Source organism: Ambystoma mexicanum, chromosome 3p (genome assembly GCF_040938575.1).
Source record: "Ambystoma mexicanum isolate Mex_15411 chromosome 3p, UKY_AmexF1_1, whole genome shotgun sequence".
In the NCBI taxonomy this organism is placed as follows: domain Eukaryota; kingdom Metazoa; phylum Chordata; class Amphibia; order Caudata; family Ambystomatidae; genus Ambystoma; species Ambystoma mexicanum.
This window is the reverse complement of record NC_090925.1, coordinates 1,043,637,290-1,043,663,246: the sequence shown is the minus strand read 5'-3', so window position 1 is coordinate 1,043,663,246 and position 25,957 is coordinate 1,043,637,290. Positions and strand designations below refer to the sequence as shown.

Genomic DNA, 25,957 nt, shown 5'->3' with positions numbered 1-25,957 from the left:
GTCCGTGGCTTCTCCCGTAGCTTACCTTAGCTGGGGTAGATGACTTCATCTTTGAAGAGGAGCTTGATGGTAGGCTGGCAATGGAGGCGGAAGGTGATGCTTATCGCCCCCTATCGGCAGAAGGTGTTGCTGTTCGCCCCCCTATCCACTTTGGGACCCACTTGAGCGATGAACCCGGTGGACTCTGACTTGCAGATCTTGACCTTATCTTGGGCCCCCACGGATGAGGCTCCCTCAAAGAACTTAGAAGGCCGCTCCTCGGACCGGCCAGTCCTGGATGAGGCATGACCCTGCTTGGAATACAGGTCAGAGGCCTTGTTCATGTTAAGCCATGCCACCAGATTACTAGGCCTGCCCTTCGTTGTTTTCTTAGAAAAACCGAGGCATATCTCGCACTCTACTTCTTTATGTTCCGGGTGAAGGCAGTAGAGGCATTGTAGGTGCTTGTCCTCCACAAAAACATTCCATAGCCCACATTTGGTGCATGGCCTAAAGAGGGAAATTCCCTACTTTTTCTCCTCCGTCATGGTCGGAGGGCACGAAGTAGGCCCAAGATGGCCTTCGAGAATCTTCGATGAATCCTAGCCCTTGAGGGGCACGGAACTTCACCGACAATGGGTCCCTGCTGTCGGCAGATGAAGAAAAGAGCACACAGGCTCTTTGAAACAAAAATTGAACTTTTCTTGTCGAAAAAACATACAAATAACTCGGAGAGCAACTCAAGGACTCCCAACACTGGAGCGTGCGGTAAAATTCTGAAGATGACTGCCAGAGGCGGGGCTTAGGGAGAGGACTGTCAATGGATGGGGGCAGCATGACCCAGAGGACAGTGAGGAGAAATACAGTTCAAAGTGAAAGTGAAACCGTTTCTTTTACTGAGGATTCCCAGCCTGACAGGGAATATTGATGAGCATGTGAATCCATGCCAGACCCCATGCTGGAGAAGTGGGTTACTAAGTATCCCTTTGGCACTCCACTGAAGGTGGTGTGTGCCAATCTCTCAGACTTAGAGTTTTCAGAAGAAACACTAAGTAGCTCTCTATCATTACTGTAGTTTACTTAAGTATATAGAAAAACAAGCTTAAAGGAGGGCCCTATGGGTCCCCACCAACACTGCCAGTAAGGAGCTGTGTGCTGCAGTAGTAAAACACAGATGCCTTTAAGAGCTATGGAGCAGACAGACTCCATAGTACAGGTAGATTTATAAAGAATAGAGTTCCAAAAGACAGAGCCCATAAGAATGAATGAGTGGAAAAAGGATCCACTCATTCAGGATTAAAAGAAAAAGGTTCAGAAGTCCATCAAAAAGTGCTGGGGGTCTCACTAGGCGAGGGGATGAAGCACAATATTGATAAATCTCCTTAACAATCTGCAGGGAAAAGAGTAACCCCAGAAAGAGCAGTTGCAGTACAGAACACACCACAGCCCATTACGGTTAAAGAAATGCAACCGTTTATGGGTTTGTTTAATTATTGTAGAGCATGGACCTTTGACTATTATAGTTACACAAAGCCTCAACTGCAGGGGCTCAAATAAGCACAGAAAAGCAAATGGACACTCACATGGACTGCAGAAATTATAACATGTTTCCAGGAATTCGAAAATGCCATAAGTGATGCGCCAGTATTAGCAACCGCCGATTACACAAAAGAGTTTTATTTGTTTTCACATTCTAATGGTCAGGTAATGACTGCAGTGTTGGCTCTGAAAAAATATCCATGGGACACAAACCCTGAGCATACTACAGTGGCATATTAGATTAAGCAATGCAGGGTCAAATTCCTTGTAAAAAGGCACTGGCTGCTGTGGCCTTTACCATTGAAAAATCCTCAACAATCACTATTGGTTGGTCAGTGACATCATATGTAGAGCATGCAGTGTTCGCAATTATTGAACGATCTAAATCCACTCTAACCACACAAAGGGCCTCTGTATATGAAGTAATTTTGTCAAGCCCGTCCATTCACATAGTGAGATGCCTCACAGAATACGTTTTTTAGGGCATTGCTCTTATTCGCAAGAACTGGCACATTCTTCAACTCAATTGTCCGGATCTGGAGCCAACCTTTTTTGCCTTTAAAAAAGGTAAATATCTTAAACAGCATTTGGTATCGGCTGACAACTTTAAAACCAAACCGGCAGCGAATCGCAGATCATTTGCGGGACTGACACCTGTCAAGGGACACTATCCATGCGGTCCTACAGTGTGTGCGAAATTTACTCTGACTACACTCAATTTCAAATTGGGCCTCAAAGATTGGCACATCGATTTTCGCAGTACATGTAAGAGTACTAATGTTATCTATGTCATCAAATGTCCCTGCAACATGATGTACGTAGGAAAAACTACAAGATAGATATGCGTGAGAGTGACTGAACACAGATCTAAAATCAGAACCCAAACTATGTCTGCGCCACTTGTAGCACATTTTGTCGACAATGGCCATAGTGAGAACGACATAACTTTTGATAGAGATATTGAATCTCGATTATCGAGAAAAGAAAAGCTAGGTAGCTATCGCTCAGGCTTGAATCAGCAGGAAGAATGGTAACCATTAGGTGTATACCCTGGTTTTATCTAAGGGAAAGGCAGCCCATGGTATAGCATACCTCTGGCATTGGCTGTGATGTCCATGCCCTCTAGCATCTGTGCATACTTCCTCCCTTCTCTTCTCTTTTAGAACCCTTCCCCCTAGTTTGAGTATTCTTCTTTTATTTAGAATCAGTTTCTTTTTGCTTTTGTTTGAGATCTTTTTTAGACTATGTTTTATGCAAGTATTTTGATCTACTTTTGGTCATTCATTATCATGTATTCCTTTTATTCCTTTGGTTAGTGGATTTCCTTTCATTGCATTTACTTAAGCACATTTACATCCATTCCTGCGAATATGATAGTGTGATTGTTGGTTACCTTTGGGAATCTCTCTTCCGCGGCTGCGCCCCCTTTTTTCCATCTTATAGAATTCACGAGGCCTCCTGACGCTGTTTTGGTCCATCTCTTGGCCCTCTAGCAGCTTATGGTTAGGAACTTGCATAACACGTTGCTTGCATCGCCATGGTTATGATGCTACGGCATTCACATGTGACTTCTGGGGCTTGTATAATCTTAGGTTGCCATAACGACGCCACGTTTGCATCTGCTGCAGGGCCCATCGGCACACTATTGTGCAGTTTATATCATGCAAGCTGCATTCAGACGGCTGGCAGCTGCGTTTCCCATGCGACTAACCTCTGTTTTTTACAGTCTTTACGAACATCTGCACACCATTAAGGTAAACCGAAACATCTTGCCTTAGTGCTTTCTTTGTATCGTCATGCTATTTTGAGAGGACATGTTAAGGATTTCAATCAGGCGACACACACCTTGGTCTCGGCCTAGTATGCAGCGCACGACTGAAATGCTCATCTCTTTATATTATATAGATTCAATATTGAGATGGTACACCACTCATATCACATCCCCTTTTCAAATACCCCGGGTTACAATGGACCATGAACCAGGCTCGTTGGTAAAATACAATATTTATTCATTTTAAAATTAATTCAAAAGAAATCATACACTTTTTGATATGGGGCAGCAATCACCAGTGGGGTGATAATTACAATGAGAATGTGAGCAATGCACTGGGTTTATCCTTCTAGTGGAACAGTTACAGAGCACAGTGGAATAGGAGCACTTTTTGTTTTAGGAAAGATAGCACCCAAGTTAGAATTTCCCCCTGCAATGTTCCCTCAACCCACAAATAATCAATTCTGAGTGGATAAACAGAAGTAGTGTCATGATCTCTGCTTCCAAAAGATCAGGACTTGCCCGACTCCCTTGGAAGCAGACCCATAACCCTGGTTCCGAGTGCCAGCCAGTCCCAATTGGGACCTTTTGGACCCTGTCCTGGCGCCAGTGGCACCAGGCTCATAAAGATGCCCAGTCCCAGCGCTGGAAGCGCCGGGCTCATAATGCTTGGGTGGACTTACCTGCAGCAGACCATGCTGCTTACTTACCTGCCAGTTGAACCCCTGATCCTCTTCTGTTTGGGACTACTTTACGTGTTGGGTGGGGCAGGAGCCACTCCCTAGGTTCAGAACACTGGAACTCTTCTGGAAAGCAGGAACTCTTTTCTTACCTAGGCGTGGCTGTGGAAGGAGACACCTAAGCACTACAGGAGGCTATTTAAACCACACCCGATGGATGAATCTTGCTTTGCGTTATTCTGCATTCTCTGCAGCAGAACGCTCATCGTGTCTTCTGCTTCTGATCCTGGGCCTAAGGAAACAAAGGCTTACCATCCTGGAATCCAGTCTTCAGCAGCACCTGTAAAGACAAAGAAAGAACAGGTTAGCACTACGGTCTTCAGTGGCAGCGCATCTCTTACCTGGTCCATCGGCTGTCACCAACGCCTCGCGCTGCATTCCGGCATCTGAAAGACAAAAGCTTACCAGCTCTTCGCACGCTCCGGAGGCCTTCGGCGCTGCATCCCGCATCTGAAAGACAAAAGAAGGTGCGTTTAAAGACATTGGGCAACTTTATTACTCACGTGCCATTACTCCTTCCCACGCCGAATCCAGTGGGTATTCCAGCACCCTTCAGCTTCTCTAAACCTCCGAACTTGTACCTGCAAGATAAAAGGGACAGTTAGTGCGCATCGTGAAGCAGGCTACAAGCGCTTACCTACGTGCTTCCAGGCGCTTCTATTCCTCACGCGGGTTCGATCCTCAACTCTCATCAGCCCGCCATCCGCCATCGCCGGAACTCTGCAAAACAAGAGATATCATTACAAAAGACTTTTAAGACATTTGAAGCGCCCAGAACTTACCGTTCGTGCAGTTAACGACGGACAGCAGTCCTCTGAGGTCAAGAGGCCTGCACCCTTATCCAGTAAAGGAACTGGTTACGGCACCCTGCCCCGAGGCAGATGGAGAGCTCGGCGTTCACTTACCTAAGGTGAGGGCGTTAACCTTTGGGGTTCTACAGGAGAAGAGAAAGGGAAGAGGAGAGAGGCACCCAATAACCCCAGTTCATTAATCCCATATTTTCTATCTGCAGACATCTTACTCTTCGAGTCAGACATACAGTGCACAGAGGTCCAGCCCAAAGAGCCAACCGTGTGTTACACATCACCTTTGAAGATACGGCATTCACCCAGTCAAGACCGGCGCCTCTGCGGGAATCAGGTGAGCGTTACAAGTAGCACATAATTAGGAATAAGAAACAGGAAATGGAATCCAAATTTGACTTTCCCTCCCCAAATAAGAGAGAAAAACAGATTTTAAACCCCTTGCAATGTTATGAAATGACACTCGGAAGTGGGCAAATAAATAATGAATGTGTGTTAAAAACCTTGAAGCAAATATAATTCCTCACTAAAGCAACAATGCAAAGACACTAACAATCACAACAAATGGATTACCAAAGGCATACAGTTCGAAGATGAGTGGAAAGAACACAGATTGCAGCAAAATGACACGTTGGAAACTTTGCGATTTTTCAATTCCCGCCTTAAATTACTCAAACGGTTTTTAATAAAAACGGGTGAAATACACTGATTTGGGCTGGTGGATAGAGGTATATCCCAGGGATATTCTAGAAGTGGAACTAGGTCTCTAGCTGGTAAATTGGAGGAGTTATACAAGATATAAAAAGGTGCGCTTTGAGTAAAATTAAGCCGTGAAATAGGAAAGGAAATCAGTTGTAACAAGAACAGTTTTACTTAAAACTAGACTATTCAGGCTAGCCTACCAAAGAGGGACACAGTAAGATCCAGGGTTGATTCAACCCCGTCACCCGAGCGCCCAACCCTGGCGGAAACCAGTCCGATCACTCGAAATAGGACTAATGGTTTTGGATTACACAAGACAAAATCACTAAAGAGATGGCGCTAGCACTTGAAATCAAGGGCAGGGTTGCAAGAATGAGTCTGACAGTTTTATCAAGTTATCAGGATAAGGATAGGATGGCTTAGAGAGGGGAATAAGGACAAAGGCAAGACAAGGTATACTATGAATTTCTATGGGGTGGTGATTTATACTCACAGTCCACCTTTTAGTTTTGGGATTTTTGGACCGTCAATAGGTTCTCGTCACCACACGGCGGCACGCCTGGCAAACAGCTGTGCAGTTCTGGTCACCGGATGGCACTGGACTGGAATGGCAATTCTGGACACTGGATACTAAAGGTCAGCTGGATGGCAGGATGGTATGCAGTTAGTGGGCAGAAAGCCAGGCTGGTTCAGGATGCTTCCCAAAAGAATACCACAGCTTTCCCCTTTTTAATGGGAGCTTAGGGGGTTTTCAGAATTGAGGCCTTGCGGGGAATAGGATCAGCACTGCTTGGGTTTTGCAGTGGGCCCTGGAGTATGGTCAGCAATGCTTGGGCCTTGTAGTTGGGATCTGGAATCTGGATGGATGGAACAGGAACGCAGTGCAGGAACGTCAGGAAGAGTGTGTGTGTAGAGTCTAGTCAGGGACTTTTATTTATAATGCATAGTGACATCATCAAAGTATATGGCTGGGCGAGGCTTAACTAAACACTCCTTTAATAACTGGATTGGACAAGGGTGATAGTCTCCGCCTTGCTCTCAGCTGGTTGGATTTCCAGAAAATGATGTCAGATTTATGATGTGAGTTTTACAATGTCCAAAACCTCCCACAATTACTTTACTTAAAATCAATGTTTGCCCTACATGGCATCTTCATACAGTGGAAACATCTAAACACTTACATAAGCAGGTTACATATTTTATGCAGCACATAGCAGGCCAATCCTCCAGTTTGTGAGACCTTGTTTCGCCCTTCTGCCAGTTTTTCGCGCTTTTCAATGGAATTTATATTACTCAAAATTCTATAACTTTATACATTGGTGTGGATTATCATAAGGGATGTATGTACAAAAATTAGCATTTGCAACATGGATGCTTTTCTTGTAATCCGCAATACTTTGCCATTTCTGTCCCCAAAGTGTCAGTGAATTCTACCATGTCTTAAAAGAAAGCCCATAAAATCACTTTTAAATGGCGAAATTGTTATATTTTTACAAAGTCTTGCTGCAGAGATAAAAGTCCTTACAGTTTATTTATGAAATGGTCTCTGGAAGCAAATGGCAATCCTTTGTCTGCCATATCTGGTCATAGCTTGCACGCTACCCCCCCTAAAGGGCAGAGCCGTCATGGAGATCTACTCTGAAGCCTCCTGTAGAAATCACAATGATGTGCGACTTTCTTCTCACATGTCCTTGTCCTGGAAACTTCATTGTCAGTGGGCTCAGCCTAGACTAGAGTCCTTCCCACCCTGTAATTATCCTGGGGGTGTTAGCATCTGCTGAGAGTTTATGATTTGGCTCCCTTCCTAGAGGGAAGCTTTAACTCTGCCAACCGGAATAACCTGTTTTTGACAGCTTGCAATTCCAGCCAAGGCGGTTTAAAATCTTTATTTTCTGATATTTGGTCCTGAATTAAAACAAACCTGAGGAATAAAATAGCCCATGAGTGTATTATCACCAGCAACAAAACCCCTTTACATTGCTAGGTAATGACATGCTTTCATTCAACAGTTTACTTTTAAACAGGCATTTTTCTCCTTTAGATTTGCAAAGCCAATTTTTTACTCGTGGTGCACAGCTGGCATTTCTTTTTACATTCATTTTTCAGCTCCATCAGATTCCCACTCTGTCCTACAGCCATGGTTATTTTCCTGAATGCAGGGGTTTTGCCAGAAGCACAGATGCATTGAAACTGACATGGCTCAGATAGCTGGAGTCTCTTTTGAACTACTGAGCTTTGATACATTTGTAAAGAAATGAACGCGTTTTCCCGTGCGGGAAAAGTGAAGCTCTTTGTTGATTTTTCTCAAAGTTGGTTTGACAGGGCCTGTCATTCACAAATCATGCCTGGTTTTGCTGAAGCACAATGAGATGTCCTGGGCATGGGAGGGCCTTATTGATCACAGTGGTTTAATAAAGAACAGATGGAATTAGCGTCAAAGCAGCATTTATTTTTTTAATGTGAAAAAGTGTCCTTTTCAATGGGGATTTTGGAGTTTTCAGCAAAGCAGTGCTGCCTTTTCACTTTCTTCATTTTGTATGTCAGAACACAGTGGCACGCTTTTTCAGTGTGTCCCCTTGTTCCATCCTGCCCAATGTATGCTTGGCAAGAAGCTGCAGCCATTTTCTTGTTGCAGCAAAATGCAGTTTTGAGGCCATGGCGGTCACAGGAGCCAGCACAGCCATTTTGCTGTTTCCACACAAATGCAGCTTGGTGATGTGGGGAAATACTGTTCAGTGAGTCAATATATCCCAGACATTAGGCGCTTTAACCACCGTCTTGCTTCTTCCTGCAGGGAGGGACGGTTGGCACCTAGGGAGTTACACATATCAGCATCTTGATCCTGCATTTTTGTGAGTGGTTACTTTATCGGCAGCCCCTCACATGGGTATGTTGTCCGTTTTGTCTGTGCTTTTCATTTGGGTAAACCCCAGTTTTTTGATTAGTCGGACCACAGAAATAGATTAATTTTGTTTTGGTTGTTTGGTCGCCTAGGTTGTGCTCAGCAATTTGAATTTGAGGCCCTTCACCATCTACGCAGGTTTCTTCCACCAAGTAAGTGTGGCATTGTTACATTATTGTATAATGGTTCGGATTCTAATGACTTTACGAACATGTAATTTCTTCATATTCACAGTCAGTACATGTTTTCTCCTCAGAGATGGAGGCTGCATGTCCTGATGAAAACCATACCAGCAGTTGGCTGGGCAGTGGTTGAATCTAGGAAGAGAGGGAAGGCGTTATCCCCCCTATCCTTAGAGGTAACTTCATTTTTGGAAGACAATTAGATTTGCAGCACATTGTCTCACCTAGTAGACTCATGTTTGACCCTTATGTCTTCCTAGCTATGGATGTTATGTTGGCTGACATATTTTAGAAGTTCTTTGCTATTGAGGACACAGTTCAGTGCAAGTTCTAGACATTGTTCACCATATTGCCATTGAATTATATTTACCTTTCACATTAGATTGTGAATCAATTGGGAATTCTCTTTTTTTATTGCCATTAAGCACACAACTGGAGTAATTACATTCTCGCCTGATTGTTTCTTCATTTGCAGAGAGATCAATTCATTGTAATTTGTTTTGTATTTTATCTAATATTGTGCATTCTGAAAGTATATTTTTGCCTTTTTCTTTGAAAATGTATCCCAATTCAATTAATTGACAACCTTTGGTTCTTATTTCACCTTCATTCCGGTTTTCTTTGTGCTGTTTTATACATTAACAAGGGGGTTCTGGGAGTTTTTCTACTACCGGCCTGTATCCCGGGTTAGAGTCTCAACCAGAGTCTTTAGCTCACCATCCTTTCACAGAAGAGAAATTTCCACTACAATTTCCACTACATATCAGCAGCCTTTGTCCTGCCCAAGGGCAGTCCAGCTCCAAAATGCCTCTTCTGAACAAGAGTACCAACAGCCACCCCAGACACGTGTTTCGGCCTGGTTGGGCCTCGTCAGTGAGGTGGAGCTGTGCCACTCTAAGAAGAGTGAGCAAGGTTTCCACGTCTGGATTACCCTAGTAACTTAGGGTGAAAACCGAAAGCTACTTATTATTTAATAACAAGGGGGTTCTGGGAGTTTCTCTACTCCGGCCTATATCCCGGGATAGAGTCTAAACCAGAGTCTTTGGCTCGCCATCCTTTCACAGAAGAGAAATGTCCACTACATATCAGTCTTTGTCCTGCCCAAGGGCAGCCCAGCACCGAAATGCCTGGCAATTCTCTTCTGAACAAGAGTACCAACAGCAACCCCAGACAAGTGTTTAGGCCTGGTTTTATACATCACCATGCCCAGGGAATGAAGGTTTAAGGTTTAATGTGTTTTTGTTCATTGTACCTACCAACAGTGCACACCACTCTTCTAAGATAAGCTTGGCTGCTCTGCCATTCTACCAAACCTTTTGGTAGTACAGACTTATACTCGAAGCTGTGCTCCGTATACCAATGGATAGTTTTATAAAGCCTTACCACAGGAGGACTTTAGAAAAAATCCCCGACTACTCTTCATTTTGCAATTTGCTAAGGGGGGATCTCGGTCAGTGAATAAAATGCTTACGGGATACTATAAAATCCTTTCTGTAGTGTAAAATAGATGTTGCTGTAAGCTAGAAATATAGATACACTTACATAAAACTCAGGCATTGACTAATACAACGCACCACTAAAGGCTATAGAGAGCTAACTAATTTCAAGAAGATATTTCAAACTCAGTGCCAATAGATTCTGAACAAATCAACACGCTGATACAGACAATTTGTTTATTAAAGACGCTGAAGAAACATGCATTGTTGGTTAGTCATCAGCCACCACAATGGGAAAAGCGTTTTAGTAGTGTAGTATTTATTGAGTGCCTTTATAGGTTAAAGAAAATTGTATATATAATCAAAATAGCAAAATTACGTTTTTTTCCCTCTTAAACGCAACCATGGCATCAGGCTGATCCCTTAATTCAAAAATAAGCAATGGAATACATTTATATGAATGTATTACTGACAAATCAAATAACATTTTATCAAACAAAAACGTGTGCATCAGTGTGTTGATTTCTTCAAAATCTATTGCCACAATTCTGTTATGCATCTCGTCAGGTAGAATGTTTTCTGAAAATCAATAGCACAGCATAGATACTTGAACTTTGATGAAGGCGCGGGACAGTTTGACACACTCTTTTCAATTACAAACCTGTGTAGGTTCCAAACACCTCATTATGGCCTTGTAGCAAGTGATCAAATCACACTTTATAATGTAGACCGCTCCCCATCTATTTAAAGGTGCTACAGGATAGGAACACATTAACAGGAAGCGTTACATTTGCACTGTCCTGATGAAGGCCAGCAAATCAAGAAAAGGAGCATGTAAGTGCTCAAAGAAAAGCTAAAACACACAGTCAATAACATTTATTATAATCATAGCATAAATTAGTGGCTGATTGTCTACAGTATAGACGGTGTGAAATAATACATCACTTAGGAAGGAACTCAAATCTGCAGGAGACCTTGTCTGGAATTTTAACTGAATTAGAAGAGCTTGGCAGAAGTCCATCATGCACTCTAAGAGGGGACAATTGTGGGAAGATGTAAAGTCACAGGCGCTAGACTAAAGACAATGTTGCCTACCCTCTCTGATGAATGCTGGAGATGAATCGGTATCACTGGAGGTGCTCTGCACATGTGGTGGACATGCCTATAGCTGAAAGGCATCTGGAGGGAAATTATGAATTTGGTGAAAGAAGTTATGGGGTGTCCAGGGCAGGTTGATCCTGCCATGATTATCTTAGTGTTTGCTCTTCAAGGAGGTACATTACTGGACATTTCTTATAAAGATTGGAAAATATTGTCCACCCAATATTGAAGGCCTCCTTGTGCCTTCAAGTTTCTCTCTGGTGTGTTAGCTGAGGAGGAATTGGCTGTCAGGTTCCACCCCAGGGGATGGGTTACATCGGATTGCCCCATCTCTTGGGTGGCTCTCTCTGCCTCAGGCTCAGAGTCCAAGGAGGGGGAGAGAGACCTTGGACGAAAGCGCCAGGCATGCTCAAGCGATGCAGCCCTCTGAGAGACAAGAGGATCCTCCTCTCTGACTCTGCCAGCCACAAGGGGAGCAGCAGCATCCAAATAAGAGGAAACAATGGAGGAAGAACAAGATGTTCTTTTGGCAGGGAAACTCTAGCTCTACTTTTTTCTAAAAAATTAAGCTGAACATAATCGACAGAGCAAGGAGGTACTTGTTTAGCACCTTAAAGAAGGGTGCATTAGACCCTAAAACCTGAAGTTCAGACAGAGAAGAGCTCGGGAACACATGGGAGCCTGCAAGCAAGGGTTCAGTGTCCCCTGGCACCTCAATAGAGGGCCAAGGGAAACCCTTTCCCTGGACTTACTAGATACTTTTTGTTTGAACACTTCAGTTAAGCCAGGAATGCAATTTGGGGGATTCTAAAACCACTTTTTTGGTCCCCGCAGCATTTAATATTTTCCCATTCTGATGAAGACCCCCTGCCATTACAACACTCAATTCCGTACTTAAGCTATAAGGTATTGGGTTGCCCCAAAAGTGCCCAATCCAAGGGGTACCTCTCAAACTCCCTATTTTTCCCTAGTGTGATGTTATCACTCTATAAAGGTTTTAGGTAGTACGTTGAAATAGCTAGACTTTAGGTATGGGTTGACCAAGGATGCAAGCCAATGTACTTTTTTGATAGCCATTGGCATACAAATGTATTATTTTTTTATCCTGCTCTTGACCATTTTGTGTAATAGGGCTTCCTTTGCTCAGAGTGACCATGAGGTAGGCCCAAAAGGGTCATTCTGACCATGCAGGCTCTTTGTTGGCCCACCATGGCATCCTCCATATTAGTCCTAACTGGTTTAGGCCAGTTTAGGTCCCTGGATCATCCCTCTCACTTCCTATGGGGGTGGCTTTGGCTTAGTGGCAGTTCTAGTGACCAACCAGAAAGCCCAAAGCTCCTTTTAGTGATTGCCTGGTTGGCCTTTGGTCCTGAAACTTGGAGGTGGCAGGTCTAGTGACCTGCTGAAGCAATTTTCCCACCAATTCCTGTCGTTTTTACCATTTTCAAAGCCCTCACTCCGCAAAAATTGCAGTGGCTTGTGCATATTCCGGTTTTGCCTGTGAAAGCAAGGTCTGGGCTTGCTGAAGACTACGGCTGACTCCCCACATCTGTTTGGTCGAGCCCTCCACTATGGAACCATTTTCTGGCTGTTTCCTGCTGCATTCTGCTGCTTCCCACGAGGATCTTCCACTTGTCTCACTGCTAGTTTCCAGAGGGGTGCATAGACTTTACCACCCATTGTCCCCACCAAGCGATGTATCACCTTCATCTTTTGTTCATCGAGCCAGTGGGAGCCCTGTTTGCGAGTTCCTATGACTTCCTGGGGTCCTCTTCACAGCAATCTCTGATGGAAGATTGAGGGTAAACCCCCTGGGAAGAGCCTTTTTCCTTTCCTGAGTCACTGGGATCATTGCTGTCTGAGGGTGCAAGTCCTTGCGAACCAATCCTGAAAACCGCACCGCAGGAAGACATATACTCACCAAGTTGTTTTCTTTGCACTGCTGGAGATTTTTCTACCGAAACTACTGCTTTGAGTACCTACCTTTGGATCCTGGGGTGGGCTATTAATCTAGAAACTCACCTTCAAGTTTCCACTCTGGTCTGGGGTAGAGGTTCACTGGAGGCGAATCTTTACTGCAATTCCCACAGAGTTCTTTTGGGGTGGGGGGATCCTCGTGTTCTACTGCTTCTTCCTCTGGGCCCAATCTTCTGACCTCTGGAACACTTCCTTGCGGTCCCCTCTGGCCTTTTCTGGGGTTGCTCGCAGATGCATCCCCACTACACCAGAAGGCCCATTGACTCTGCTGCAGTCACTCCTATGGAACTTTGAAACTGCTCTGGAAATTTGGAAACTTGACTTTGGGATACTAACCTGCCCCCGGACATTTTGACTAGATGCCACAGGGGTTCAGTGATCTCAGGTCCAAGTTTTAGATTTTTTGAACTTTCCTGTGATTTTAAATTCATTTTTAAAGTCATGCTCTCTATTTCTTTATTGGGACTGTACTTCATTGTGGTTAACACTGCAACTCCGAAATATTATTCGGTGAAATGTATGACTACGGTAACTGCTGCCAAACATTATGGTCGATACCTGAGGGATAGCGCTACATGTCGGTTTTGTGGTGGTCAAAAGGAAACATTAAGACATCTGGTTACAGTGTGCAGCTCTCTGCAGGAACCAACGAAAGAGCACCTTAGTCGATTTTTTAACTGTGATGTTATAAGTGATAAATTACTGTGCCGTTTTGTTTTAATTAGTACGTTTCCATTTTTAAGGGGTACGGTAACAAAAACATACTTTTTATGTTAATCTGTGTATTTGTATAAGGTTTGTAATAACCCATTTGTAAAATAATAATAAAAAAGAATTATGGAGAGAAAATCCATCCTGAATATTTTGTTACGTGAAGAACTGTTTTTGTGTGTTATTTTGGCCTTTCATTTACATGTATGCCTAATAAATTATTTCGTAACATAAATCTCTGATATGGTTGTTCATTTGATACCTGGCAAATAATTAGTGAATGTTTTTGAAAAGATTTCTACCTTTATTTGAAAACTGTTCGAATATTGGGGAAATGGAGTCAGTGTTTAGGCATCTAACACTGTTACAATGTAAACTAGTACACATTTTCCATTGCTCTTAACAGCGTGTTTTGCTACTTTTCAATTATCCTTTTGTGATCCCCTTCTCTCTGCAGCACTTCAGCTACGAATCAGTTTCCAATCGGCATTGGTTCCTGTCGAAACTCTAAATAGTTTGGGAAACTGATACATTCAAAACTGCACAATTTATTTTCACCAACTGCTTTTCTGCTGCACCCAACAATTATACCTAAGGTGTACATCTGTAAAGCATTAAATTCAAAATGAAGGTTCAGAGACAAGTTATACTTGGAAACTTTAGTAGCACCTTTGGATATCAGAATATGATGTGGAGGTCTCAGAAGCTCACTTCACCAGTTAAACAGGCAAAGCTTTTAATCTATCCATCTCCCTTCCAAACGTAATTACCAAAATGCATAACCTTCTGACTATCAGCAATCACAAAGCCATCAATGTGATCTTTTAAATAGAGTCATCTTAAATTATTACAGGTATATTTTATTTAGTGAACTATGGATTATTCAATCTGGGATTGTAACACAAACATGCTCACAAACACACACACAGATTCACCTTGAAAAAGGTATCCACATGTTCTCCCATCCCGCACTCCATGTTACCTAGAGCTGAAATGAAAGACCATGGGGGCATTTTCCACTGTCCTTCGTTCACAACAGTGAGTTAACAAGATTTAAGGTTGCACTTACTCCTTCCACAAGAACAAGCTGTGTGATTCCCACAGCCTTCCTGTTAACTTCTGAGGCCTCTTCTCTGAAGACTGTGACAAGCTGATCAAGTCTCCTGTGCTTCACCTCAGGCAGTACATCATCTTCTAATCTGTGATATGCACGCGTTTTCTATAAATAGATTAAATAAAATAAGAAAATAATATATATCAACAAAGCAATCTATTAAAAATGACAGTTTCAGGGTCCACTGACATTAAGGCTTGCTGCCACCAGAGAACATTGGAATGTTGGCACTAGGAATAAGTAATCAGTAATCAATCAGCCACTGGCTGCTTTATTAAACAACAATACATTTTGACTGATTATATATGAAAATAAATCCTGAATATTGACAGATTGACTGCAAAAAAGAAAAGCTCCTGATGCTCTAAATTGAATCCAAAGCATCTAAGGCCCCCCAGCAGCTGGACATGGCTAACTAATGCACCAAACCATACAGCATCCTGCCCCCTCATGGATCCATCCTACCTACCCGGTAACACTACTCTGGGGACCCTCTATTGAAGAAACACACATTAGACCATAACTACTCCACATAAAAACACTGCCTCGCATAATTAAAGCTATGTACAGACCCTGTGGAAAATTGTGCTTCATCAATTCCGGTCCAGCCTACCGCCATATAATTGATCTCTATAACACATTCTAGATCACAACTTCAAAGTGCTTTTGACCAGCGAATCATGGTTTTTCAAATCCTCATCCAACCAAATCACCCTCTTCATTCCACCTCACTTAGGCGTTATGTGCCAAAATAGACCATCAGAGGTGATGGCTTTGTTATGGCCAGTATCTGCGAGAACTATCTATGCATTACTCGGGTGAGGCGCTCCTTACTTTTCAGCATTAAAATAATAGTACTAAAGTTCCAAATCAATCCTCATAGTATCTACAGGATTCTAGACTGTTTGCACCCAGCAAGATTCTACAAAGACTTGCTTCATGACTTTGCCTCACTCCACATCCAATTCATCCAAACCCCCTAAATACCTCCTTTCAGTGGAGGTCTTCAACCTCTGGTTATAATATAGCAATATTCCATTCAAAAATGATTGTTCAAGTGCTGTAGCTGCCTTGAAATCGTGTAGAAATTCATCCCCTTGAAATCGTGTACGAATTCATCCCACAGAAGAGGATACTACGTTAAACTCCTACAACAACACACCTTGAAGAGGGATGGGGAAGCCTACCACCCCCGCCGCCTCCTACAAAATTCATGACAATGAAGAAGGCCAGAAAGCACCGCAATCACCCATTCTATTTCGGACAAATCCCCAATGGACACATGATTGACAAGTATGTTGAAAGGTATCCCCTCAGCCAGTCATACCGACCAAGGAACGATCTTTTTTGCTTTACTGGTGGATTATTTTTCCTTATACCTCTGTGAGTGGGAACCTTTTTCCACACTCGCAGAATCTTTTCCTCTTTTTATTGGTGTCATTTTTAAGACTCTCCATAGTGTCTTTTAAAAGTTATCCTCTTTGACAACATTTTGGCAATAATTGCCTATTGTTGCTGGGTTGCCCTAGGGGTTTCACTTTGAATTTTTTCTGGCTAGCCTTGTGAGAACTACATTTCCCAAGGTTAAAAAAGGATCTTTGGGTCCCTTTTACATTTGATTAAGTGAGACCAGCACCCCCACCGTATGTGGAGTGCTGGGGAGATACTGAGTATCCCCTATCGCATTTTAAATGTAACATGTATTTTACAAGGACAAACTTAACTTTAATGGCTGGTGGCAGTGAATGTTTTTATTAATTAGGTCCACCTTTACCGCGGGCTGTTTGCACAGCCATGGTAAAGGCACCGATGGGTGCTCATTTTACCGAAATGGCCACGGTCTTCTTTTTTCACCATTTTAGTGTTTCTTGTCCTTTCTTGTTCCTTCCCCTGACATCCAGGGTGGGAAATTCCTTTGTGTGATTTTTATCTTCGGCGGGAGTCCCCTGGACTCCCCACCCCAGGCTCCAGTCTGTCTGTGAAGGAAGGAAGCGAGGGAGGAGTCCAAAACTCTGCAGCCCTTTGTCTTCCTCCTTGCCTGAATGGGGACAAATCCCAGTGGGGTGCTGGCTGTCCTGATTGGACAACACTCCTTGTTGTAAAATGTAGGGAGAGAATGCAGAGGTTGTGTTGTAGTTCCTGTTAAATACTGCAAACCTGGAAGCTGAAGACAGTCGACCACTGGAACCAAAACCAAAGAGGATTATGAAGGAAAATCATCTGAGACTATTTCCAGCGATCGGAGAGCCTGATGTGTAACCGGACCCTGCTGTAGCCTTTGCTTCTAATCGACCTCGGGACTCCGAAAATGATGACCCTGACCCAGAGCCTGTTGAGACCCACTAGACTCAAGAAGATCTGCATTTTGAGCCATCCCACACGTTACTGCAACCTTGCAGGGCTGCAATACCCCAATACCCTGTGACCCCGAGCCATTGTCCGGTTCACGGTTTTCCGAATTCTGAAATCTTGCTGAAACTTCGTGGGCATCCTGGTGTATCTCCAGAGACACAAATCGAGTCTGAAAAGTCCCCTCACCAGAGTGCTGGACCTTTGTAACGAGAATTCAACTGCAATATTCTGTCTTCTTCTGTGCTCCTGTAAAAGGCGCCAAATTCACATAGCCGTATTCAGCCACGAGGAAAACCTTACCTAGAGCCTTCTCTGTTGATCCCGGCTGCAAAGTTCCTACTGAGGTCTTGTTTTCAGTCACCATGACAAGGAATCCACTGACTGGCTATTTGGCTGCAGATCAAGTTCTCCTGCTGCAAAATCTTCTTCAATGCTGAGGTACTATGTTGGCTTGGGTATGTACTTATCTTAAGTCTCTTGTGAATCTTGCCAAGTGTGGGGTGTCTTCTGTGATGGGGAGGCCTCTCATCCAGTGCACCCAGTCCCACTGTGAGAATCCTGCTAGGGTGTCTTCGGTGAAGCCCCTGCACCCTTATGGAACTCTTAAAGTAAAATACTCAACTGTTTGAACAGTCTTCCTAAGGAACTGTGACTTTTGCTACTTAACAACCTATTCTGGCACTGTCTGTTGGTCACTAGATCCTAGTGACCTCCCATCTGCCACTGAGAACACTCATGCTCCAAGAATAAGGGAAAGACTTTTAAGGGATTAGGCCTTTTGCCTAGAAAAAAAAATACGTGTTTAAAAGTTACTTACTTGTAAAAGAGTTAGTTGGTAACTATAACTCAAAGAGTGAACAGTAACAAAAGTGCTTACTTGCCTTGGATGTGTGATGCACTATTCTCAAAAGTATGTTTAACATCTTTCTTTCCTTAAAACACGTTTTTCCAATCTAACAGAAAGTAGGTGTAAGGGTATATTACTCTCCTGTGATTTGGTTGCACCTCTTCGCAAAAGTAATGCTGTTGGTTTCACCAGATTATTCCTGTTAGGATAATTGTCTGAGTGTTCCCCAAATGGGTTTTGCTTCCCCTGGCTTGCTGTTAGCCTGTCCAGAATAAGTCGGTATTAGTTCTTACCTACCTAGAATAACTTTGAGTCATTCAGTGAAGTGTAACACTGGCTTTTGCTTTCCCTGTGCTGTTTTAGACAGACACAAAATGAGTCTTAGGTTCATACTTGCCCCAAGTTGCCGATAGCTCCTTGAAAAAGTATGTTGGTTTAACTTACCTGGAGTTAGCTGTGTGCCATCCAAAAATATCTCAATCTTTGTTTCACTGATCTCAAAAGCACCTGTAATTGAATAGTAAATCCTTAGGTTTTACTCACTTAGTATAACTGTGTGTTATCACAAAAGTAGTTATAGGTTTTTACTGTACCTAGAATAAGTGTTCCACTATCCACAAAACGTATATTGTCCAGTTGACTGATTATGTGATTTGTCACTGTGCGTCACTGTACAACTGGTAGGGTCTACTGCCCTTGCATTACTGAATGTAACTGTGAAAGTAACCATTGGTTTTTACTCCCCAAGAATAGGTGTGACATATACTAAATGTGTATGAAAAGGTTTTGACATCCCTAGAACTACTGTTAGGTGTTATAAATAAGGTTTATGCTTTGGTCTGTGTACCTTCAAGCATAGTGTTGTGTTTTTATAATTGTCATTACATATAATGTGTGATCGTATTTATTTACCCCTAGATTTATATACATGAAGCACATGTGCCATCTGCACTTAGGGACACAAACACGCACTCGAATACATGAAGAACACGAGTGTACAGTTCTGTAGTTAGTGGACAGATACATACACATACTGTCCTCACTTTTATTATTTTTGTCACTAGCCAAACGCAGCAACGCAGAACCCGCAATAGACAAGAGAGCCTGAGCAAAGCTTGCAGATGCTTACATGCTAATACCCTTATGAACTGCAGGAGTACCTATGAGACCTGACAGAACCAAGTGTGACTAACCTATGGCAATGTAGCCTAGTATGGACACTGTAGAAATCTCATTATAAGGTTTAGGAAAATTACAGCAGGTCTCGGGCCTCGGAGCAAGAGACGAGCTGAGCTCATTCAGGCTGGACAGGGAGCAAGACTTGTGAGACACGACCCGCAGCCAAGTCCAAGAGATACGGATGACATTGCGATCCCCAGATGACAAAGTGACAAGCTGCAGAAAAGACTAATAAATCCTCATAGTTCAGAGCTGCACAGCTCAAATTCGTGGTCCCTGAACACGTGACGCGGCTGAAGCAGACAATGGACAGCAAGCAGCAGTGGGAAAGGAGCGCTGGTACCAGGCCGCCAGACACAGACCGCGACGAGTATGCAACAAGTGTTGCGCCAATCAGGTGAGGACTCCCATAAGCTAAGGTGGTACACACAAGTTACAATGCAGACACATAGTCATTCTTGTTACCTTGAAAAGGTACACAGTGAGCCGAGAACCTTTGCGGATCCCAGGCCTAGCAACGTCAGCTCTAGCTAATCACAGTTTAGTACCCTAGGGGTGGGTAGCAATGGGCAATAACCAATGGTAAATCCACAACACTGCAACAATGTTATAGTTAGTGACTTGGGAATGGACCAGGCCAGCCACCTGACATGCAAGGGCCAGTAGAGTAACATCTATAATAAATACTCAATACCCAATCCCTTGATCCGATAGGTCTTCTGGAGAAGGGCCCGGGTTGTGATGTCCTGCTGACGGAGTTGGGTAGTAAAACCGGCCTGCAAGCCGAGGAAGAGCTAGATGTGCATGGATTTCTCCTGTTCCTGTGCTGATCCCTGTTGGTTTTGTCTGTAATAAACGGCAGTTTGAACTTGCCGTTGACTGAGTCCTCCGTGTATCCTGGGGGGAGGGAGTTGGGCCCACCAAGTCAGCAGATTTCCAGCACCCCTCTGGCATACCTGGGGGTCCTCCCCAACAACCTAAATAGCCTCACACAGCAGTCTGGTACAACGATTACCTGATTTGCTTCGGGCTATCTTCCATCATATCTAAACCCCTGTACCTTGCCAAAAACTGGTAGGAATCTTGAAACAAACCCTCACTGAAAGACTTCATAACAAACACCATCACCTTCCTCTCCGACATACCATCCAAAATGTTTTAACAGCTTCACCTCTGTATGTGTTCCACTTCAGATCCAGTCCGTAACATAAAACAGGATTAGAGACTCCTTAATAATGCTAAGATTGAAGGTTGCAACACTGAGACCAGCTGACACATAATTGAAGACGATGCCTATGATGTCGACTGAAATAAGATAACCCCACCTACCACATAATCGTAATCAAACAATTCTATTTGCACATACATATGCAGAAAAACTCCCTCCTTTCAGATATCCAGGGGTACACGCCAGGGCTGCCCCTTTTCCCCACTCATTTTTGCCATAGCAATGGAGCCCTTCGCGGATATGATTCGCCAATCACATTCACACAGGGGGCTTCGCACGTCCGGCCGGGCGGACATAGTCTCCCTGTATGCCGATGATGCCCTGCTATATGTCCCCTCCCCCGAAATCAACCTTCCCCCTATTTTGACAGATGTTACTCGATTTGGATCCATATCTGGTCTGAGGGTCAACTGCTCCAAATCCACATTATTTCCGCTCACGGAATCTACACGGCCCCCCCTCGATCTGCATGGGTTTAACTGGTCCCCCACCAGCTTTACCTACCTTGGGATAGTGGTCTCCCGCCACACATCGCAACTGCGTAGTGATAACTACCAAAATTACCTAACTAACCTGGAAATTAAAACCTCCAGCTGGACTAGGCTCCCTCTCTCACTTGCAGGCAGAATTGGAATTCTTAAAATGATTGTATTGTCCCAACTACTGTACCGTTTTACTAATTTGCCGCTGTGGCCTGGAGATAGCTTTTTCCAATCACTCCGCAGGTTATGTAACACTTTCCTCTGGCACTCTGGTGCTGTCCGTCTCAAATTGACCACACTTACCTCCCCTAAAGCCTGGGGCGGATTCGCCGCACCCGACTTTATTGGATACTGGATAGTAGCTCAGTCACAGTTTTCTGCATACTGGTTCAACACCACCAACCCCCCCCCCACATGTTCGCCTAGAGAGGCTATCTGTATGCGACCGCGAGATTGGTTCCTTGATCCTCCAACCAGTTCCCCCAGACGTAAACTCTGCAAAACCTGTGATCAGCACATCCTTGGCTCTCACTAAACTCGGGTCACGGTGCACACCCCTCACCCCTTCCACGGCGACTTGCCACTGTGGAATTTTTTCCCCGACGTCCCACACGTCTCACCTTCCATGGTCACCCGCTGGACCGCTGCGGGCTTCCTGAAACTACGTGATGCCTTTAACCAGGGTAACTTCATTGAATGGTCTGATCTCCCCTCGCCGCTTAGACGCCGTCCATCGGCGTGGTTACAATACTCCTCACTTCGCCAACATCTCAAAGCCAGATATACAGACTTCCCCGCTATTCCCCCCGACGAGCCCCTGCTGGAAGAGCTCTGCTCCTACATCTCCTTCAGAGGCAAGGTGTCCAGACTTTACTCCTTACTCCAGACAAAAGCGGCCCCCCATTTCACCGAACTCCGTCGCAAATGGGAGGAGGACCTTGGCTCCGATATCACTGACGAGAGATGGTCTCGGATGTGCGCCCGGACTCATGAGGTCTCTTATAACACTAAATTCAAACTTATCCAGTTCAAAGTCCTACACAGGTACCATCATACCCCTATGAGATTACATCGCATGTACAATACCGCACCTCCCTCCTGTCCCAGATGTGGTGCTGACCAGGCCTCCTATATACACATGCTGTGGCTTTGCCCCCGACTTACCCAGTTTTGGCTAGATATCTGTGCCACCTTGTCAGATGTCCTGGAACACCCCATTACTCCAACTCCACTACACTGCTTGTTCCATGACTTCCCTCAGCTTCACCGTGACTCTAGGAGACTAGCTGGGCTGTGCATGCTCCTGGCGGTTCGCTGTATACTCCTCTGCTGGCTCCGGCCTAGACCGCCCACTTACACGCAATGGCTCAGATCGGTCTCCTGGGCCCATGACACGGAGCAATCCTGGAACACGTTGCAGCATTCTCACTCCAGACCGAGAGATATCTGGCCGAGATTTCGTGCCTACATGTCGGCCCTAGCCACGCCATCAGTGTCTCCCTCTGCTTCCCCGGGCAGCTCCCCCTAGACTGTGTCCTCCCTATCCGCCATGCCCCCCCCCCCTTCCCCTCTGGTGTATGTATCAATGCGTTGATTCCCTGCTCTGTTTACTAATGTGATTCACGCTAATTAATATGTATCATTTACCTCTTGCTTTGCATATACTACTCCTTGGTGCCATGTGGCCCCTCTATCTGTTTTGTTGTGCTGTCAAGTCGAATAAAAAAGATTGTTAAAAAAAACATATGCAGAAAAACAACTATTGCATATTATTCAAAATAGTTCAATCATTCATTGACCCTCATGCACCACATACCCTATCCTCAAACCAAAGTCAATGTGACATCCTCAATGCATTTTTCTAACAAACGTAGACCACATTAAACTGGTCATTCTTCACAGCACAACTACCCCTCATATTCATTATTAAATCCTTCAAGAGTGCCATCTCTCTCATCACCTTCACTGAAACAGCAAAGTACACAATTCTTCTTCTATGTAAAACACCTGATGCACTCCGAAACACAGACAAATATCATCAACTTCTCCCAATGGAGATTAGTGCTGAAAGACATGCATTACTCACGGTAATAGCATTTCTGATGATTATATCTGCTTAGATTCACATGCTGTAAATATAGTCTGACGCCTAGTGGAAATCGCAGAGTATTGCATCTTTCTTCGACGATCGATAGGAACATCGACATTGGTGTGACCGTAATACTATCCCTAACGTGACGTGTAGTGTACCCAAAATCCCTCACGCGTCGATGTCCCACCGTTTTTTTTACTCTGCCGTGTGGGAGTCTTATAGTCTGTGTGAGCGAGTACAGAAGAGAGAAAGTGTAAGAAGTCTATGTTCTTTCTACTCCACGAGGGGAGGAAGGGTGGGCACATGTGAATCTCAGCAGATACAATTATCAGAAATGCTATTACGGTGAGTAATGCATGTCTTCTGATGCTTGTGGATCACATTAGTGTTGTATAAAGGTGTGTACAGAACTCCAGGTTGCTTCTTTGCAAATGGAATCTAGAGGAACATTTGCAATAAATGCTATGGTAGCCCCTGTGCCCAGAGTAGAGTGTGCTCTAGGCGTGAAGGGTCGATCTCTCTTGCCAAGAGTGTAACACAGTGTGATGCAGTTTACAATCCACGTGGAAATAGCTGATGTAAAGACAGGGTCCCCTTCTCATCCAGCTGCCACTGAAACAAAGAACTGGTTTGTTTTTCTTAGTGGCTTTGTCTTTTCCAGCTAGTAGATAACTGCTCTCCTTGCATCCAGTGTGTGGAGGCTTCTTTCCGCCACGTTAGTGGGTTTCTGGAAAAAGGTGGGTAGTTCTATGGACTGGTTTACATGGAACTTTGAGATAAATTTGGGCGCAAAGCGAGGGTGTGTGCGCAAAACCACCTGGTCTTTGTGAATCGTGACGAATGGGCCATGAACTGAACGGCCTGTAATCGGCACCAGGAAGGCGGTCTTGTAGGTGAGTGCTTTAAGCCTAGCCTTGTGCATTGGTTCAAAGGCAGGTCCCATTAGTCTGGTAAGAACAACATTCAGGTCCCACCCGGGAGCTGTGTTGGAGATAGGGGGACGAGGTCTCCTTACCCCATCCATAAAGGCTTTAATTACAGGAATTTTCCACCATGAAACCTTGCTTTGGGACGTGGTGTATACCGAAAGCGCAGCTAAGTGGACTTTAAGAGAACTGAAAACCAGTCCTAAATCTAACAGGTGAGGTAGGTAAATGACAATATCCTTAGGTGAGCAATCAGTAGAGTTGATGCCCTTGACAATACACCAGGTAACAGAGCAGTTCCATTTGCTGGAGTAGCAATATCTGGTTGTAGGTTTCCGTGCCTCTCTGAGTATGTCCATGCATCTCTGAGGGAGCTGAAGGTACCTGAACTCTATGAACTCAGGAGCCAGGCTGCTAAGTTGAGAGTTTGAGGGCATGGATGTAGTGTCTCTCCCTGATCTTGAGACAGCATGTTGTACGGGCACAGCAGCTTCCTGGGACGGGATACTGACATTGCCATAAAATGGGAGAACCAAGGTTGGCGGGCCCAGATAGGGGCCACCAGGATTATTGTGACTGGTTCCTGGTGCATCTTGTGCATTATTCTGTTGAGCAGGGGAATCAGGGAAAAGCATAGACAAATCTCCCAGACCAGGTTATCCAAAGACTGTTCCCCTTGGAGCGGTTCTGTGGGTACCTGGAGGCAGATTCTGGGCATTGGACATTCTCCAGAGTTGCAAGCAAGTCGATCTCTGGGAAGTCCCAGTCTGCAAAGACGCGTAGAATGTCCTCCCGTAGCCGCCACTCATGCTCTACGGGTAGGGGGAAGTCTTTGCTGAGAACATCTGCCAGAAGATTGAGTTCCCCTGGAACATGTTGTGAAAGGAGGAACATGCTATGTTTAAGTGACCACTTCCAAATGTTTTGGACAGTTTGGACAGCCCTAGAAAGTGAGTGCCCCTTGTTTGTTTAAGTAGTACATGGCCGCAGTACTGTCCGTGAGGACTAGAACTGTCTTCCCCTGGAGGTGTGTTTAGAAGGCCTTTAGGGCCTTGAACACTGATAGCAGTTCCAACAGGTTGATGTGATTGGATGCTACTGCTGGAGACCAGACGTTGTGCGCTGTCTGTTGAAGGAGGTGAGCTCCCCACCCCGTCAGAGATGCGTCTGTGGTGAGAGTGGCTTCTACTGCGGCGGAGGTGAAGGTTTTCACTTGCAGAAGCTTTTCCCCTGACCACCACTGCAGAGACTGAACAAGGGCTGCCGAGACAACCACTAGATCGTCCCACTGTCCGCAGGCCTGACACCATTGGCTCGAGAGCCACTCTTGCATGAGCAGACGAGCGTGAGGAACTAGGTAGACAGCGGAAATCATCATCCCCATCAGTTGCATGGCTTTGCTTACGGTCACTTGATGGCTGGCTACATAGTGAGGGATCTGGAACAGCATGTTTTGGACCCTTTCGTTGGAGAGAAAGACGAGCCTGTCTTCTGTCCGAATTAGAGCCCGCAGAAATTGTTCGACTTGGCAGGGGGTTAGACTGGATTTTTTCTCGTCGATAGAGAATCCTAGGTTGAAGAGGAGATCTACCGTCCTCTGGATATTTGTCTGGCATATTCTGTACAAATCCCCTGTTATGAGCCAATCGTCGAGGTAAGGATAGACTGCCTGCGCAGGTGAGCCGCTACTACCGCCAGTACCTTTGTGAACAGCCTTGGGGCTGAGGCAATGCCGAAGGGGAGAACCTTGAACGGATAGTGGGTGTCCTCTATAATGAACCTGAGGTACTTTCCTTTCGTTGACAGTATTGAAATATGAAAGTATGCATCTTTCATGTCCAACGTGGCCATGTAATCCCCCTGCTGCAGCACTGGGATTACCTCCTGAAGTGTT

The 25,957-nt window shown here is 44.6% G+C and overlaps 1 protein-coding gene across 3 annotated transcripts in view; it reads right to left on the bottom strand.

Annotated features, from left to right (window-relative positions):
- Window positions 1–25,957, bottom strand: part of CDK5RAP1 (CDK5 regulatory subunit associated protein 1) — a 741,070-nt gene that overhangs the window by 110,445 nt on the left and 604,668 nt on the right. For all 3 annotated transcript variants that reach the window (XM_069652401.1, XM_069652403.1, XM_069652404.1), the window contains one exon: window positions 14,913–15,062. In XM_069652401.1, the coding sequence (XP_069508502.1) occupies window positions 14,913–15,062 (150 nt within the window). The remainder of the gene's footprint in view (window positions 1–14,912; window positions 15,063–25,957) is intronic.